Raw genomic sequence first — 18,255 nt, 5'->3', positions numbered from 1 at the left:
CGTTCCGGCAAACCCCGTTTCGCAGTTATATATAAATGTACCATTACTTTCATTTGATCACGACTACTTTCTTCCACTCTTCAGATGAGTTACTAGGTATAATTTATTCAAAACATAATAATGGTTAAATCCGACCGATCAACATCTATCGTTGTAGGAGGAGGCTCCTTATTGATGATGTACCTACGCCATAACAGGAGCCCCACGTTAAGCCCGTGCAGTACAATAGGTAAAAATAAAATCCAATAGGATACTCCCAGTGCGGCTAAACCGGAAGACCGATAGGGAATCTGTATCGTCAGCGTATCTGTAATGGCGATATTGTCGATAAGCGTCCCAGCAAACAGTGCGCCCCACATTATCATGCAAAGAGCAGTGGCTCCAATCGCAACTCCGTTCCAAATGAACAACCCAAAAACATTGAATACTGGTTCGATGGGATTGAACAGCACGTTAATTATAGAGAAGCTGGTGGAAACTGCTGCAAAACTTATAGCTATACCGATAAACACTACTGTCGAAACCCAAAGCCCAGTGTTGATAAAGTTGCTTCGGTCGAAATTAACTGATGTCTGTCGATCCTGAAAAACTGTTTGAGAATCCGCTTGATGCACCATTCGTAGCATCTTTGATGAGCGAACGGGGCAATCAGCTGGACGTAATCCTTTTAAAAGATTGAATATTTCGTCAGTTCGGCTTTCCTCATCTTGTTGGCAACTGAACGCACAAACGTACTCCTGATATAGGCAGGTAACTGTAGGCAAAAGAAAGTAGTGCATCAGCTATAATTGAAATAATATTGCTTTGCACCGGAAATGGGAATCGATCTTACGTGTTAGGTCGTAATACCGGGGATTAGGTAGAAAGTTTTGCGTCAACGAACCAGAAAAAAGTCCATAGTTTATTTCACTGTTTTTAAATGCACTTGCTTCGTACGCTTCCGAAGTAACCTGAAACGAAAAGGTAGCAGAGTGAATCAGAACGTCTTTGGTTGAAACTGTGAAAGCTGATATAAATTACCCAATACGGTGTACATAGTGAGACTATCAGAGCGGTTAATGAAACACACGATAAAATGAACGTGGCAAAAAGCAAATTCCATTTCGTTTTAGCCATTTCTGGGGGTCGAAGTTCTTAAATTATCCAGTTCAAATCAGCCGTTGTATCCTGTTTGCATTTTTAATACTGTAACGTTAATGTGTGCCTTACAAAGATGTTGTCTCATCCGTGGTATCGTTAAAACTGAGTCATTTGTTCCAGTCAAATATTGATGCCACTCGTAGGATGTGCGCACACGAGTGTAAATCAGATAACGCTTTAATTGCCTATTGAGGACTGATAACGGCCAATGGTGTGGTGACGAAACAGCTGCATGGTTGCCCATCTTCACACTAGCCAATAATATTTCTGTGTTTGTTCATATCTTTTCTCCAGTTCTTGTTTCAACCGCGTAAACGTGTGCTGTTTAGCTACTGTGCGTGATTCTTTGTTTGCATAAGCTTAACTTCGCCCGCTATTCTCAAGCTAAATTAAATTATGATATTTATAGTACTACTCGTGCTTATTTGAGACATAATACTTTGAAAACAAATGGCAAATGGGTTTATAAAGTTTTGTACAAAATTCTGACCATGCTAAATACATATTCTGATGCAGGATACAGTTTGAGTGGCGGCTTATTATTTTGAATTTTCATCGAAAAACAACGCTGTGCCTGCGAGCGATTTTAAAATTAGAGTAATGAACCCGTGCTTATAGAATCTGTGAATCAATTTGCGTTGGGAATGTTGTCAATGTGACACATGTCATCAAACGAACGAACGACAAGATCGAACAAAAAGGCAGGAAAATATCGGAAAGATTTTCCAATAAAACGTGAGTTATTCTGGAAGTTTACTGAACTATTGTTCGAAAAGCTTTTCGGTAAAACGGTGCGGTTTCAAATAGTTTCTCGGATGGTCGAGAAAATGTTTTTTGGCAACGAATCTGAGCCTACAAATGTTTCCTAGTAAGATGAGCCCATGAGGTGCCAATTTGCGTAATAGGTGCTCAAAGAAAAAACAACAAAGTGTAGAATGTATTTACGTGCGATCAATAGTTCATTTGAAAGAAAAAAATCATTTGTAAAATGCTAATTCTGATCAATTCTCGTGTTTTAGATCCATAAACAAAACGTAATCCCACAATGGAAGAGTATGCTCGTGAACCGTGTCCGTATCGCATCGTGGATGATTGCGGAGGAGCATTTGCGATGGGTTGCATCGGGGGTGGCGTGTTTCAAGCTATAAAAGGATTCCGCAATGCTCCATCCGGGTTTAACCGTCGTTTGGTAAGCAGCGTTCATTTGAGTAACAGACAAATAAGATTCTTTTTTACTAATGCTTAGTATGCATTTTCAGCTGGGAAGCTTAACAGCGATCAAAAGCCGGTCGCCTATTATCGCTGGAAACTTTGCCGTATGGGGTGGAATGTTTAGCACTATTGATTGCACATTGGTACATTTTCGGAAGAAAGAAGATCCTTGGAACTCTATTATAAGTGGTGCGGCTACGGGTGGAATTTTGGCAGCGCGAAACGGTGTGCCTGCTATGATCGGCAGTGCGGTGATAGGTGGTGTGTTACTCGCTTTGATTGAAGGCGTGGGCATCATGTTTACACGTATATCTGCTGAACAGTTCCGTAACCCTACTCCACCGACCGATGATCCTTCAGTGCTTGGTGATCCTAACCAACAGCAAATGTCTTCAACTCCACCGTCACCATTTGCGTTCGGTCAGTCTGGGCAGAACTACCAATAATATGCGTCAAGGATTGTTACGGATATCGAATCAATACGTATGATGCTCAATAATTTGGGTAGTTTAATTTGGGTCTACTGACGAAGTGTATATTTAAAAACATTAATGTATATTTTTGAGTGAAAGCGTGAGTGAGATTCCAAATGTCTCTGGTACAAGTTCGTCAATCGGATTCCCACGTTCGATATTAGGTTGTTGGTTAGATCGATTGATACTTTTGAGGGATAGGAATGTTGCATGAAAGAGTAGTGCTTGTGATAAAATCCAAATTGGATCCGTATGTTTGTGTAATGCGCCATAGATCTGGTAGTAATTCATGTTCGTTGATTGATTTGCTTTCTGGTGATTGATTTATGTGAAAGTACTAAAACGAAGTGAAATATTACTCGAACTCCATAGATAACATACCGGGATAGGAATGGTTATGGATAGGACTTGTGCCAGCACAAGAAGCATGTGGTATCAATTCACTGTTCGTTACCGCGTACAATTATAGACAAGCTGTAACAGTAATGAAATGATTCATGTAAATAGAATTTGTACCGACAATGCAAGTTTAACACTAAAAACGGCGTACTTTATGGATAATTGAGCTACAATAAGGAATCAAATTTTAGTATGACAACAGAACGAAAACATAATGTTTTAACTAAATGCACCAAAGTGATGTCTCTGCCGACAGAAAAAAATAGCATCGAATAAAATGCCTCAATCGATACTATTTGAATCTTACTGATCGCAATGGATTTCGTCCAGCATCCACACGGATCTAGAAATGCAAGAAACATATTGACCTTAGAGAGGATTGCAGCACAAGAATATCAGCAGCAGTCACGACATCTACAAGAGTTAGCGTGCCGATAAAGCCGGTAGACACATAAAGTTACAATCTACCTAAGTATCTACCTAAGGAAATTTTCCTAAAGCATGGAAAGAGTCATTGGTAATACCTATTCCTAAAGTGAACGAAGCTGTCAATGCGGAGGACTTTCGTTCCATCAACGTGCTACATATACTCGAAAAAATTCTTGAAATTGTAGTCAAAGAGCAATTGGTACAATTTCTGAATGGACACTAGTTATTAATTCGCGAGCAGTCCGGATATCGGCAGGGTAACTCTTGTGAAACTGCTTTGAATCTTGTTCTAACGAGGTGGAAAGGGTTGATGGAACAGAAGGAAACAATAATTGCTGTTTTTTTGGATCAAAAACGAGCATTTGAGACAATATCAAGGCCGATATTGTTAGCAACACTAAAGCGTTTTGGTATTGTGGGGAGGGAGCTCAATTGGTTCGAAAGTTATTTAAAAGACAGAACTCAGAGAACGATTGTTGGAAACCCAAAATCAGAGGTTATAGAAAACACCCTTGGAGTTCCGCAGGGAAGTGTTCTTGGACCAATGTTGTTTATCATGTATATCAATGACATGAAACAGGTTTTGAATACTCGCGAGATCAATCTTTTTGCTGACGATACTGTTATGTGCATATATCGCGCATAAAGACATCAAACAAGCAGAGTATTTCCTTAATCTCGATTTAAACGCTCTCGATGGGTGGTTAAAGTCCAAATACTGGCATTGAACATCAAAATGCTACATGGTCATGTCTGTCGGTGGATTGTAAAACCCACCGTCTATCGTTATCAATACGAACCCGCCGAATCGAGAGAACCCGCCAGGTTAAATACTTGGGGGTTATTTTAGACGACTAGTTGAAGTTCCACGCTAGAAACCACATAGAACAGGGGATTGTGTATCAGACCATGACTTTTATATTTCGATTATTGAATGGCTTATTACCGGAGTATCTGGGAGAGAGAATAGTTCGAGGATTCCAGAATACAACAAATTGCCAAGAGAAATTAAGAACGCGAGAAGCTTGCAAGAATTCAAGCGTGGGTTTACCGTGTATGTTGGACAAACTGTGTAATGTGATATATGTGTAGATGTCCCATGTCACTATGTTTGGTATAACTGCAGTTGTCGTCATGATCTAGTGATGATGATAAGATTTTTGCATTTTAAAAGAATGACTAAAAAAATAGAATGAGGCAACGCAAATTTGAGACACCCGCGCGAAAAGTGGCCAGTTGATTTCATAGTGAAGAGTTCACGGTGTGCACAATCTAAGAAGTCACGACAAGATTCATACATTGATCATTAAACGTGGGTGATTTCAAAAGCATTGGATTTCCCTGCTTCGGAAGGTAGTGCGCTAAAACCACCAGTTGGTATTAGCGGAACTGGCCATATGCAAGTTGGAGCCGTGTCCTGAAATATGGTGAAACAGTTCCATTCATTGGTTCTGGAGCGCCATGTAAAGGATGCCTAGGAATACCATTGTGGTGAAGTGAGGCCCGTTTTTTCCTCGGTGGAATTAGGTTGGAAGCGTCTTGGAATTGTGAATCACACAGGGGAATCTTCAAAATGCATATTGACGCCACCACTTACTCGTTTTTTGCTTATTATCATTAGACTAAGTTCACTAGCAGAAAACTCAAACTGCTGCCACCTAGTAACGATAACAAAGCCATTGTAAAATTATTATTTTTTTTTATTCATAAAGAACGGCCTGGCCGTATTGCTCCATTGTAAAATTATATCACGCAGTGAATTGTTTTGGAATCATGGCGAAGCAAAAGAAAGTAAGTATGTATGTATTATTTTATAAATCATAGGGTTAAAATCGTTTGTACTCAGTGCAGTACGAAACGTCCAATTCATTAGAGGCTATGAAGTCTAAAGAAGAAAAATGTATCCTTAGCATTAACTAAGCTTAATTGTTCAGAGTACTTTCTTAGTGAAGTCTAATTTATTTTTTATTTTAATTTATTTAATTTATTTTACCTTCACACAAAAATAAGTATTTAGATATTGTATTCCTAAGGTGGTATTCCATTTCCTACTTTTATTTGTCCCACTCGCTGAACACACCCTCAAAACCAGTCCCAAGCTTTGGTTACCCACTATCTTTGTAACAAAGAGAAAATATGTGTACTTAATTGGTTAAGAGCGGCCCGATGGTGTATGTGATAAACGGCGCCGGTCCACACGACAAGACCGTGGCTCAAATCCCAACCGGACCGTACCCCCGTAGCAAGGACTGACTTTCCGGCTACGCGATAAAAATAAATCTAGCAGATATCAGCATCATTTACTATACCATTACTGGAGGATACATCATAGAATTTTCTCAATGCGTTAAAAATACCTGTTTATGAGATAAATATTTTATTCAAATAGACTCAACTTAGATCAACTAAACCTGGTTTGCGGATAGTCTAACTGACATCAATTACCAATATGAACCGTGAAGAGTGTAAAGACAAGGAAACTAATCTTATCCACGTGGTTCGGACACAAGCGTAAAGAATCGGATTTCTTCCTAATTCAACTCCTATGAAGAATGGACAATTTATGGGGGATTTTGTTTCAAAAAAGCAAACAGGAGAGACCAAACTGTCCAGATATCGTGGTAGTCGCTAACGTATTTTAAAATGAATAGTTTATACATTTCACGAAAACTCAATTTCTTTCTCAAATGAATAACTAACCAAGGTAATTTTAAACTTGAAGTATATTTTTTTACATTTATATCTGACTCTCTATAATCCCTGCTTATTGACTAAGATGTGTATATACAAATTGAGTGTATGTTTGTGAGGATTTATGTTGGATTAACAGCTCCCGAATTATGCACGGGAAAACACGGTTCCTTCGTAAACCATCCCCATGAACGACACAAACATAGAGGTTATAGGTGGCCTCTGTTATCGGGCTCTGGTGCTTCACATTTTCGAATTATTTCATAATTGTCTCTGTAATACATTATGCAAGTAAAATGAATATCTATCACCAATCCAGCCATTGATGAACATTGCCAAATTCCCAGCCCCAGCGCAAACAGAAGTAAAGTTTGGCAATATCTATCCACTGGTGATGAGATCGTCATTTCCACTGTAATACTGGCGTCTTCCCAGTGACTCATGTGCGTAAAATATGAGCACGTGAAGCGATGCGAGGGATGGTAAAACAGGCGATAAAGTTCAACGATAGCACCCGATTAAGGGCTTACGTCTAATCCAAGGGCATAAAAGTATACGCTTTGAATTGCGTGTGACACAGTACAGTACTTCGTAGTTTAAGAGTTTGCATCGCACAAACAGCCTGGTATGACGATTAACCGGGAAGTAATGCCAAATAATTATGTTGTTGAAACTATTAATAATTAGCAGAATGTACTGTTCAAATGTCGTAACCGAAACTGAACTTTAGCTCATTGCTCTTGAATCCCAGACACTGCATGGTGTTGCGTCTGTTTGAATGTAATTAATTCGATAACATTTCGATAAATTATGCGTTTAGTAGGATCGGGTTTTTCGTGTTTCCGTTGAACAGCTTTCGATTGAACCGTGCATTTGCAGCGGAAACGTCATTGTCGGACATAGTCTCTGCAGCGGCCACGGCTGCATTAAGCAGCAACATTTGACTTACATCGTCATCGTTTGGCGCAAGGATTCGGGCAACACTCATGTTCTCGTCAAATGCATCGTCGTGTCCACCATATCGAGGATGTATAGCCATTGGTTGCGGTTTTTTCTTATGCCGATGATCCCTGCGACGCATGTTCGGAGAGGTAACTGCCGATATTAATCGATCATCTCCAAGTACTACATCCTGTTCTGTTGATGATAGCGTTTTGGAGCTAAAGTAAAAGAAATGTGCCAAGTATTAGGTTTACGCTGGATTCTTAAGGATTTTTATTTACAACAAAGCTCAAACGTATTGAAAAGTTCAACCAAACTAAAAATTGTTGATAACAGGGTGTGAGTATTAATAGAAAATGTGTTGTTTAAAGAAACTACGATGCGCAGAATACTGCGAATTCCATTGTTATAGTGATTTTTACAGGAGCTTCGAGTATAAGAATTTGAAACCATTTTCGGATTCTGTTGAAGTTTAGTTAACGTGTTCCGAAGTAGATTTGGTATCTTTCAATAGTCCCTTTCGCAAAAGAGTCGAAAGCGTTTCAGATCCATCTCTACTTATTCTAGTTCAATTTAACAAGAATCTAAAAATGACTCCAAGTTTGCCATTTAAATTCGAAAGCCCTGTAGTACGGTAGTATACATACTCATTGCTGATTTCAGGCAATCTTCCTTCGGCACTGTTGCTTGACTCCATTCCAACTCTCAAAGAATCTGGTCCAGATGAGCCTAAACCGTCGTTGAATAAAAACGAACCCGCTGCCGCAACCGGTGGTGAATATATCAGTTTGCTAAATGGATAATACGCGTTCTTTGCGAGAGAAAAATAACGTTACAACGTCACATTACGAAATGAATTCCTGAGCATGGCATGTCTGTATGTGGTTGGTTACGCGCGTACCTTTTCTGGGAGAACTTTGACCAAAGCCCACCGTTCCGCGCCAGTTAAAGCAGCAGGGAGTGAGTTGGATTGGTCCAGCAGCGGCTGTGGTTGAAACTGTACAGCATCACCAGAAGCCGTACGTCCCGGTGGACCCGCCCGTTTACCGTGTGCTGCAAGAAACGTTCATATTAGCGTGTTCGTCAGCATACGCCAGCGCCTTCACGTTGCGTCAAACACTTACCTCCCCAACATGAATGTCCGTAACTTAGACAAGATCCTTCAGGACACGAAGAATGTCGGAAAAGAGGTAGAAAAAGAGCAACACTGGTTAATTGGTTTCGTTTTTGACCGTTAGATTGTGCAAACATATCGATGAATGTGTGGGTGCACAGCAATATTTCCCACGTGTATACGGTTTCCAACTGTGCCCGTAGTCACGCACACAAGAAACATTAAATCAAATTGTTACACGTTGTCTGACCACCTGGGAACGGCTTTTGATTGTTTTCTAAACCAGCAAGACATTAAAAATTGCTCTGGAAATGTATATGCATCTTATCAAATTAATATTGTTCATTTAAACAAAAAATATAAACAAATACAAACAAAAAACAAAAATTAATAAGAATATTAAAAACAAATCGTCATTCTATTAAGGAAAATACTGAACTGACAAACGATTGTAGTATTTCTAGAAAGATTTATTTAAAATATAACTGTGGAAATAACATTAGATAGTTCAAATGAAGGGCAACCTGGTGGTGTATGTGATAAACGGCCTCGGTCCACACGGCAGGACCTTCTATCAAATCCCATCCGGACCGTCCCCCCGTAGCAAGGACTGACCATCCGACTACATGCTATATATAAGTTTAGTAAGCCAGAAATAGCCGGCGTGACTTTAGAGGTCGTTCAGCCAAGAAGAAGAAGAAGAAGGTCAGATCAATTGCAAATCAATTATTTATTAGCGTAGGGACGGCCAGGCCGTATATCTTACGGACTATCCTTATTATCTAACAACATAAATGTCCGTAACTTAGACAAGACTTATAGTTATGTGAATAAGGGACATTTCCTTCCCTTATTCTATAGTTGCACCTTATCCCGGGTGAACTCGGTGAGTTGCACATCAATCTAACTGCACAAAACCTATTTCTTTTGATGCTTATGCACAAATAAAAGCAATCTGATAGATCAAAATTGCCCTATCAATCCAAAATATTGAAAAGGTTAGCAATACCACATCATGGTACGGAGGATACGGACTACTCCTTTATCGTATGCGATCGAATAATTCGTTGTGTCCCGGTCAAATATATCTTTTGATCGAACAATTAAGATACATATTTCTTTTGATCGAACAATTAAGGCTTCGCTGCATACTGTTCTTAATCACAATAGGAATAGATTGGCCGAACTATGCGATATGGAAACTTTTGAACTTTATCAGGTCTATAGTTTCTTTGCAAAGATGACGCACGTGTTGTCCATGTTGTATAATGGTATAATGGACTGTCGGATGGTAAACTCGTCACCAATTGACAAACAACGTCGTCGCAATCTTTTCAGTATTGTGTGACGGAGTGTTGGGCTGTTTGAGCTGGTATCAATTTTCACACGAAAAGGTTGTCTTTATTTTTGTGTGAAATATGGTACAAAATGTAGAAATTCATTATGAAAAAAGAACATAAAAACTTGAATTGTTTAAAGTTGAGAACATTTTCCGTTCCATTTATCATTCTTCTTTTGGTTTCGTATTCTGTTATGGAAATATTGATTGTTTTGGCAATTTTCAATTCTCTTCAATGGTTTCGTTGATATTTTGGTTCTCATGGAGGAACTAGGTCAAATTAAGCAAGTTGTGGAGAAACCTTACTTCATACAGAGAACCAAACTATCTAATAGTAAAAACACACCATTATCTGTTTACTGTCTAATATTTTACAGCACTTTTGTTTCGTGCACTTTCTGAAAGTATAAAACAAAACGCATAGCACATGTGTAGTACAAATGCTATGTACTTTCACCCCGTGGCTCATGGGTTGTGGGTTTTTGGGTGCCCGTTTGAAAACAAACAATCCTTAAGGCGATAGATGGTACCCGTTTTATCTTCTCCCCACGGATATCACAACAGCTCCTGATGGATTCCGATAGAGAAAGAAAAGGTTGCTTACAGTTTTAGTCAAACAAACACTGGAAGTTGAATAAAAAGCTGTGGCACGAAGATCTTGTATGGAGGAAGGGAGGAAAAATTCAAATACTTTTGTCATTTTGTCGTTTATTTTGCTATATCAAATGAAGTACCGAATAAATGCGTTTTGACGGACCTTACACGCCCGTACTTGTTTGCCTTTCCCTTCAATAAATTGTTTGCATTGATTGTGTCCTTTCTGTATCCCTTAAGCTTTTTATTGTCTATTTTGGCAGTCGAGGAATGTTTCAAATTCTTACATATACAGCACGCAACGTGACGTCATCAGTCGATTTCACCGAACAGTAGAAAGAATTGCAACCTAGAACATCAGAAATGACGCAACTGTGTGCCAACGAGTATGGTTTTGTGGGTTGTGTTTCTGGCTGCAAGGGAAAAATGGAAAAGAATATGCCTTTGAGCGATTGTTTTACGGAGGCTTTGGCACTTTGTCTACTTGATGCAATGTCAACGATGCGCGACTTATCATCACAACCCCGCAGGTTGGCGCTACATATGAGAACCAACAAGTATGAGGCGGCTCACAACAAAAGGGTTACGGAAAATGGAATTCTTTCACTTTAGAAAGACTGGTTGGTTAATCAAAGGATTTTGTTTTTTTGCTGGGAGTACGTAGTGTTCGAATTGAAAAATGAGAGTAGACCTGCACTATCCCTAGGTAATACACAAAACATTGTAGAAATTTGTTGCTGGTGTATAGTATCCTAACGGTATACCCTTCATGCAGAAAAGCAAATGCAAAATATACAAGTGTGTAATGTTGATATGAAATCGCGAAATTCTGGCAAGTATGCATTCTACGGTTGTCGGAATCGAAAATCTTGGAATGCATGAAAATAAAATTATGCATTACAAAAGGTACAATACGCAGCAAACTTGTGTAATTAATCTCGTTCACTGTCAACCTCCGAGCTGATCGGACGCACTCTATCGAGATCAACTCATCTACGAGAGAAATACAAGTGAAGGATAAAAAAAAAAAAAATAAGTACCGTTCGTGTTCGTAAGAGAAGCTGTGATCGGCCCACAGAGATGGGCCGAAGCAAAAGAAGCATGTCGAAACGTGGCACCACTACATTGTCGCTGGCTCAATACCACCGAACGGGCCAGCCAAAAAAGCCTACACCAACGAATGCTGTGACGGTGAGCAATTCGTTTGAGCTTCTAAGTGACGATGAGGAAGGTCCTTCCTTATCAAATAATACTCCTATGAGGAAGAAGGATCTTCACATACCTCCCATAATGGTAACAGGTACATCCGTCGGTGTAGTTCACCAAAAAATCGTTTCCTCGGGCGTCGTTAAGTACACCACCAATACTACTGCAAATGGCATAACTGTGAAGGTCACAAATGCGGACGACTTTAAAACAGTCGTCGATTTATTTAAGGCACAAAAGATTCAATTTTATACACATCAACTGCCTGAAGATCGCACAACGAAAGTTGTCTTATTCGGTCTCCCCGAAATGCCGATAGAAGAAGTAACAGCCGCATTAGCGGAATGTAACATCAAACCATGTGCAGTTAAAACGTTAAATATTCGGAAAAAGAAGTACGATGACCAGGCAATGTACCTATTACATTTCGCCAAAGCTTCAATAACGCTTGCGGAACTAAAACAAGTACCGGTGGTAAACCACCACAGAGTATACTTCGAATATTACTCTCACAAACGAGGACCCATCCAGTGTCACAATTGCCAGAAATATGGTCATGGTGAAGCAAACTGCTATCGCGCCCCTGTGTGCGTAAAGTGTGCAGAATCACACAAATCCAACATGTGTCCGCTGAGTAAATCGACAACGAGCCCAGATGGTAAAATTGCTCCAGCTAAGCTGCGATGCGCAAACTGTGGTGACCACCACACTGCCAACTACTTCGGTTGCCCAGCTATAAAGACAGTCAAAGTGCAGGAGAAAAAAACTACGCCTACAAAATTCGAAGTAGACCATCGCAGCTTCCCTCCGCTTCCAAAGGTTAGTCATATCATTGGAAATAATACTAACACAACCAAGACTAGAAGCTATGCCGATGCGTTCAAATCAAATACGCAAATCAACAATGAGATTGACCTCAGCGAGATAGGTCAGATCGTCGAAGATGTGTTCGTCCATTTAAGCCAATGTAACTCCAAAAAAGACCTTATAACTGTGATTGTACAAATCACCGCTAAGTACTGTTTTTCAAATGGAAAATAAGAAACATCTTAAAATATTATATTGGAATGCAAATGGCGTTCTTAATAAGAAAGAAGAATTTTTCAATTTTCTAGTTTCAACAAAAATTGACATAGCAGCATTAAACGAAACTTTTTTAAAGCCAAACATGCGATTTTCGCACCCAGACTTTAAAATACTTAGGCTAGACAGAACACCTGGAGACAAAGGAGGAGTAGCAATCGTTATTGCAAGGAATATAAAGTATCTTGACCTGAAGCTCCCTAGGCTAAAAGTTATCGAAGCAATAGGGATTTCCATATCCACAAAACTAGGAAGCATCAATATCATATCGATATATAACCCAGGTAGTAATACTGACTCTAAAAGTTTCCGTCGTGACATCCGATCCCTAAGTAGTATCCGTGGAAGTTATTTAATTTGTGGCGATTTTAATGCTAGACACCAGTTATGGAATTGTGTTCGGTCAAATCGGATGGGAAAGATCCTCTATGATGAAATTCAAAGAGGTAGTTTTTCAATCATGCACCCGAACGACCCAACCTATTATCCAAAAGATCCAAATCGTTCTCACTCTACTTTAGATTTAGTGATGACCAATGGTCTGCATGTAATATCTGAACCCAAGACTAGCACTAACTTCGATTCCGACCACCTACCAGTTCAGTTTAAACTAAAAACATGTAACGTAAATAGCAGATCATCGAAAGGCATACCTAATTATTCCAAGGCAAATTGGTCCGCATATCAAACTTACATAAACAATGCACTTAACTTAATCGATCTTAATTTAAATAACATTAACAATACATCGCAAATAGATCAAATGATCAATCATTTAACAAATCTAATCAACACTGCTCACTCAAAAAGCGTTCCTTATACTATTCCGGATAAATATCAATTAATTCTCCCAAATGAAATACTATCCAAAATTAAAAAACGAAATATATTCAGGCGTCGTTGGCAAAGAGACAGGCGGAACCTAGCACTTAGGACATACTACAATAGATTGACTAACGAAATAAAATCTGAAATCAAACAGGCTCGTAACGAAGCGTGGACCCAAAACCTCATGGTAATGAATACAGGACCTAACAATGACAGAATCTGGAAGTTTGTTAAAATAATGAAAGGAAATGTTCATTCCATACCCCCTCTTAAACATAACAATAACCTCTTAACTACTGAAAATGAAAAATGCGAAGCACTTAAATTTCATTTTGAAAAAGCCAACAATGCTACTCTAAATAACGCTAGCCCGTCCGCTATTAAAGTACAAGAAATAGTGAACAAATTTCTAGAATATCACGAATCTAACACCAATGTGAATTCCTTACTCACTTACAAACCAAAGCAAATTAAATCTATTGTATCAAAACTTAAAGCAAAAAAATCAACGGGACTAGATCTAGTAAACAATCGTTCGCTGAAGAAACTACCTAAAAAAGCAATTATTTATCTAACGTTCATATTCAACTGCTGTATCAAATTAAATTACTTTCCGATTGCTTGGAAAAAAGCCAAAATAATCCCTGTTTCAAAACCAAAAAAAGACAACAAAAATCCAGAAAATTACAGGCCTATCAGCTTATTAAGTTGTCTTGGTAAGATATTAGAAAAATTAATTGGAAAACAAATTACACAACATCTAAAAACCAATAGCATTATCCCGCATTACCAATTTGGTTTCCGGCAAGGACTTTCAACTGTGAATCAACTGCAAAGACTCACTAACACAATCAAATCTAATCGCTGCAAGAAAAAATCTACAGGGTTAATACTTCTTGATCTAGAAAAGGCATTCGACACAGTTTGGCATTATGGTCTAATTTACAAACTAATCTGTTTCAATTTTCCACCTAAAGATATTTTGATTATCCATTCATTCCTAACTAACCGTCAATGCTCAGTACACTTAAATTCTTCCTGTTCGAATACCTTCACTCCATTAGCTGGAGTGCCACAAGGAAGTGTACTGTCCCCAACATTGTTTAACATTTTCATAGCTGATATCCCCAAAATGAAATCTTCCAAACGGTATGCCTTTGCGGATGATTTTGCTATCAGTTCCTCGGCTAGGAGCCCCGCTACCATCATACGACATCTGAACAAGGGTATAGAGAAATATGTTTCATATTGCAATGAGTGGAAATTAAAAATTAACGATATAAAATCTGAGGCTATTTATTTCACTAGATGTACTAGTAATAAGAAAATTCCAAATCGACCCTTAAAAATAAATAACACGGATATTGCTTGGGGGAATGATGTCAAATACTTAGGTGTCACGTTAGATAAACGGTTAACTTTTAAAAAACACATTGAAGAGAAATTGTGCTCTGGTCAAAAAGTCTTAAATTCGCTATACTGCTTCGTAAATAGGAAATCGAAATTAAACACAAATAACAAGATACTACTGTTTAAAACTATTATAAGACCAATTATTCTTTATGCATCACCAATCTGGTCAAATTGCGCGGAAATGCATATCAAAAAACTGCAAGTTTACCAAAATAAATACATAAAAAGAATTTTGAACTTGCCTCCTTGGCACAGTACCAAGGATATACATGATCGAACTAAACTACCTAAAATTGAACTATTTCTATCAAATGCCTTACATAGATATAATGAAAAATGTACATATCTTAGAACTTGAAATTAGGATAAGATAGTGGTTAGAATAGCAATTATGATAGGTTTATTACTTAATAATCATAAGCTAGATATAAGGAACAAAATTAAGAAAAGCAACTCCTGGGTTTTTTTGCAAATTTTTCCCAACGGCATAGTTTACAAATTTATTAATGAAAAAAATCTCAAAAATGTCCGCGTATAGTTAGGTTTATCAATATTGTGTTAAGGTTTTAAGTATAGAAAACCAGAATCAATGAAATTTATAAATATACAATAAGCTGAAATAATAAAATACTACTACTACTACTACTACTGTGTAATTAATCTGCGTGCAGCATGTCCAGCAGATAAAACTGCATATTCATGTAATGATTTGAACCTACAATATGTTGGATGTTAAGCCGCACATTTCAATTAGAAATGTGTGTTTTTATGTTACAAAATGTTTGTTTTTTTGTGCTACAGGACTCAAATAGTTATTGTCAAAAAAATAATTAATATCATAATAATAATTTATGGACTATTTCTTAAAGAAATTGGATACATTACCTAATGAGAACACATTTACAATAATCTATTTATAAAATTGCTATTATTCGTCTAACATTCATGCATCACCTAAATTACAGTATAATTATGAGAAATTAAATACTTAATAATGACGGAAAAGTTTATTCCTATGGCAAACATTTACAAACAACCAACACAATGTTGGTTTGTACTCGAAATCGATATTAGTTTTATTATCTCATATGATCTTTCTTGCAATCTTTCTTCTTCTAGTCGTAGAACGTTGTTTGCAATATTTGTAACATGATTTTTATATATTTTTTAATTCGTAATAATTCTTTAGTTTATGTTTTTCTAATTTAGTATGATTTTGCGTAATTTGAACAGCATCATAAACTACTAAATAACCCACAATTTTTTTCCATATGTTTAATGCTTTCAAGTTATTGGTATAACTTAAAGAAGTTTGTGCACACATTTGGTGTTAAGCTAAACTTTAGCTTAAAAGTTTCTCTTGTAAACCGTACACCATATACCTAAAATATGTCAAAACTGTAGATAGCTGACGTACAAAATTAGTTTTAAACCTTCTTTTAACTTTTGGTCAACGATAAAATGGTATGATTATATGTAAATATTAACTGATCACTTAAAATGATTATTACCTTGCACTTGTTTTAAACATATAGATATGAGTACAATTATTGCTACTGATGCACGAAGTCTTGACCCAAGGCGGCAATTGTGAGCCATGATACTTTTTACCGAGTTCGCGTACAGAAATAAAACCACAATAAACTTTCGTACAGTTAATCTTAATCCGATCGTGGAACAATTTTTAGACAACAATAACTCAATTTAAGAAAATTAAGCAACATAATCATGGGCAGTTATTTTTAAATTCCCACTACGTATTTTGATTCACTGGTATAAAATGGACTAAATAAATCACTGTTCACTTGAGCTATACCTGAATGTTTTAACACTTGAACACAAAACAAACCAATTTTGACCGTTTAAAGCACTGCACATATCACCAGACAAAGGGTGAAATATCCCTGGCAAAAGCGAGTAATCGTGGTAATGTACCGGGAGCTACTGCGAGCTTCTCGCGACATCAGCCTTGGTATATATAGGAAAAACCGAAAATTTACAACCCTATCGACCCGTAGTATGATCCATCTCGTTCTCCTCATTGATAACAAGGTGCACGCGGTTTGAAAATCTACAACATGCGCAGATGTTGCATCAAAGAGCCAAGCTGTGAAACGTTTTTTTTTACTAAGTTATGGACTCAACATTTTCAACATTTATATAAAGCAAACAAAAATTGCTCTTCAAAAGATCATAAAAATGTGTTGGATTTTTTACAAAAACAATATCTTACATAATAATATGTTTTTGAATAATATATGTTACAGATTTTATGACAAGTTCGTTTTATATAAAAACACAACAAAATTAAAAAGCAACAAATAAGCCATCCCGAAATCCATGGTAAATGTATTGTACAATAAACGAAGTAATTCGTTTACGTGTATATTTTCTATTTTTATTATGTATCGGGCTTATCATATGACGAAGTATGGCTACCAGCCATTATTTTTTTGGTGGGATATTTTGATGATATTATCGTAATTTTTAGTCGTCACGGTTTGTTCCAATAATACATACGACATTGCAATATTTCATATAATTTTTCGCCAAAAATAGGAATTTTACATTTGAAATAATAATCGTCCTATCTGCCTTAACATTTTTTTCTATAGGTCATTCCTTACTACATAAATTGAAGTACATATTTGTTGCTTACTGAATGATGACAGGGCACTGGATTACAGTTTCATTAGGCTTTGCAAAATGGTTACAAGAATTTGTCTCATAGGCGTTTGTGTGTGTTTAGGTAGCCGAGACAGGCTTCGATAAGATTGGAAGCAACAATCTATGGAAGTACCCTCAATATTAATCATGATGCAAGAAATATTCGATAGTATTCGATATTGATTTCCAACAATGTGCGAAATGGACAGTTTTAGTTTTACAAAATCAATAGCAATGTTAACATTAGGGTAAATCTAAATTCTAGTTCAAAATCATAAATTCTGATTAAAAATTTAGTTGCTTTTGAGAATTGAAATAATTATTTCCGACATTCAAATTTGGAACTCGCAACTTGCTGTTGAACTTTTTGCATCACATTTCTTTGTAATAACAACAATTAGATAGCATTATTTTTATGAATGTGGTTTTCATAGCGTTTGTTGTTTCAATGATCTACCGGTTAACAGCTGCTATGTTACAGCGGATAAAATATTACATGATCAGTTTAGATCATAAATTTTCCCGTACTGTGGAGCCGTTAGGGAAATAATACAACACCGGGAGCGTTGAAGGTGCAATAACTAACGTTGAAGGCCCGATAAGGGGTTCATTGAGATATGTGTTGAAGCGTTAAGGAGATTGCAGGGTACGGTGTGAGAAGAACTGTGGCTAGAAGTTCTAAGCGGAGGAGCTGAAGTTGACTATGATTGTGATAAACTGTTTGC

At 37.4% G+C, this 18,255-nt stretch overlaps 3 protein-coding genes across 3 annotated transcripts; 1 reads left to right on the top strand and 2 right to left on the bottom strand.

Annotated features, from left to right (window-relative positions):
• Window positions 1-85: 85 nt before the first annotated feature.
• LOC125762560 (uncharacterized) lies at window positions 86-1,261 on the bottom strand. The gene is made up of 3 exons (XM_049424770.1): window positions 1,021-1,261; window positions 833-950; window positions 86-754 (listed from the first exon to the last, which is right to left on the bottom strand). The coding sequence occupies exons 1-3, from the start codon at window positions 1,114-1,116 to the stop codon at window positions 108-110; spliced, it is 861 nt and encodes a 286-aa protein (XP_049280727.1). The 5' UTR covers window positions 1,117-1,261; the 3' UTR covers window positions 86-107.
• Window positions 1,262-1,480: 219 nt separating this feature from the next.
• LOC125762564 (mitochondrial import inner membrane translocase subunit Tim17-A) lies at window positions 1,481-3,525 on the top strand. Its single transcript, XM_049424777.1, has 3 exons — window positions 1,481-1,875; window positions 2,160-2,329; window positions 2,400-3,525. The coding sequence occupies exons 2-3, from the start codon at window positions 2,186-2,188 to the stop codon at window positions 2,796-2,798; spliced, it is 543 nt and encodes a 180-aa protein (XP_049280734.1). The 5' UTR covers window positions 1,481-1,875; window positions 2,160-2,185; the 3' UTR covers window positions 2,799-3,525.
• A 2,833-nt stretch (window positions 3,526-6,358) lies between these two features.
• On the bottom strand, window positions 6,359-17,651 carry LOC125762561 (uncharacterized). The gene is made up of 5 exons (XM_049424771.1): window positions 16,375-17,651; window positions 8,411-8,446; window positions 8,188-8,339; window positions 7,934-8,097; window positions 6,359-7,504 (listed from the first exon to the last, which is right to left on the bottom strand). The coding sequence occupies exons 1-5, from the start codon at window positions 16,460-16,462 to the stop codon at window positions 7,153-7,155; spliced, it is 792 nt and encodes a 263-aa protein (XP_049280728.1). The 5' UTR covers window positions 16,463-17,651; the 3' UTR covers window positions 6,359-7,152.
• Window positions 17,652-18,255: the final 604 nt, after the last annotated feature.

The sequence above is a fragment of the Anopheles funestus genome, chromosome 2RL (assembly GCF_943734845.2).
Source record: "Anopheles funestus chromosome 2RL, idAnoFuneDA-416_04, whole genome shotgun sequence".
Classification (NCBI taxonomy): Eukaryota; Metazoa; Arthropoda; class Insecta; order Diptera; family Culicidae; genus Anopheles; species Anopheles funestus.
This window is presented reverse-complemented; position numbering and strand designations above follow the sequence as displayed.

What these genes read in the sequence shown, in the direction of transcription:
- LOC125762560 (XM_049424770.1), bottom strand. Translation starts at nt 1,116, where the DNA reads ATGGCTAAAACGAAATGGAATTTGCTTTTTGCCACGTTCATTTTATCG. An exon ending in CACTATGTACACCGTATTGG is followed by an intron (nt 951 to 1,020) that starts GTAATTTATATC and finishes TTTTCGTTTCAG; the next exon opens with GTTACTTCGGAAGCGTACGA. An exon ending in CCGGTATTACGACCTAACAC is followed by an intron (nt 755 to 832) that starts GTAAGATCGATT and finishes TTTTGCCTACAG; the next exon opens with TTACCTGCCTATATCAGGAG.
- LOC125762564 (XM_049424777.1), top strand. Translation starts at nt 2,186, where the DNA reads ATGGAAGAGTATGCTCGTGAACCGTGTCCGTATCGCATCGTGGATGAT. An exon ending in CCGGGTTTAACCGTCGTTTG is followed by an intron (nt 2,330 to 2,399) that starts GTAAGCAGCGTT and finishes ATGCATTTTCAG; the next exon opens with CTGGGAAGCTTAACAGCGAT.
- LOC125762561 (XM_049424771.1), bottom strand. Translation starts at nt 16,462, where the DNA reads ATGGCTCACAATTGCCGCCTTGGGTCAAGACTTCGTGCATCAGTAGCA. An exon ending in CGGACATTCATGTTGGGGAG is followed by an intron (nt 8,340 to 8,410) that starts GTAAGTGTTTGA and finishes CGTTTCTTGCAG; the next exon opens with CACACGGTAAACGGGCGGGT. An exon ending in TTGCCTGAAATCAGCAATGA is followed by an intron (nt 7,505 to 7,933) that starts GTATGTATACTA and finishes CTTTTACTTTAG; the next exon opens with CTCCAAAACGCTATCATCAA.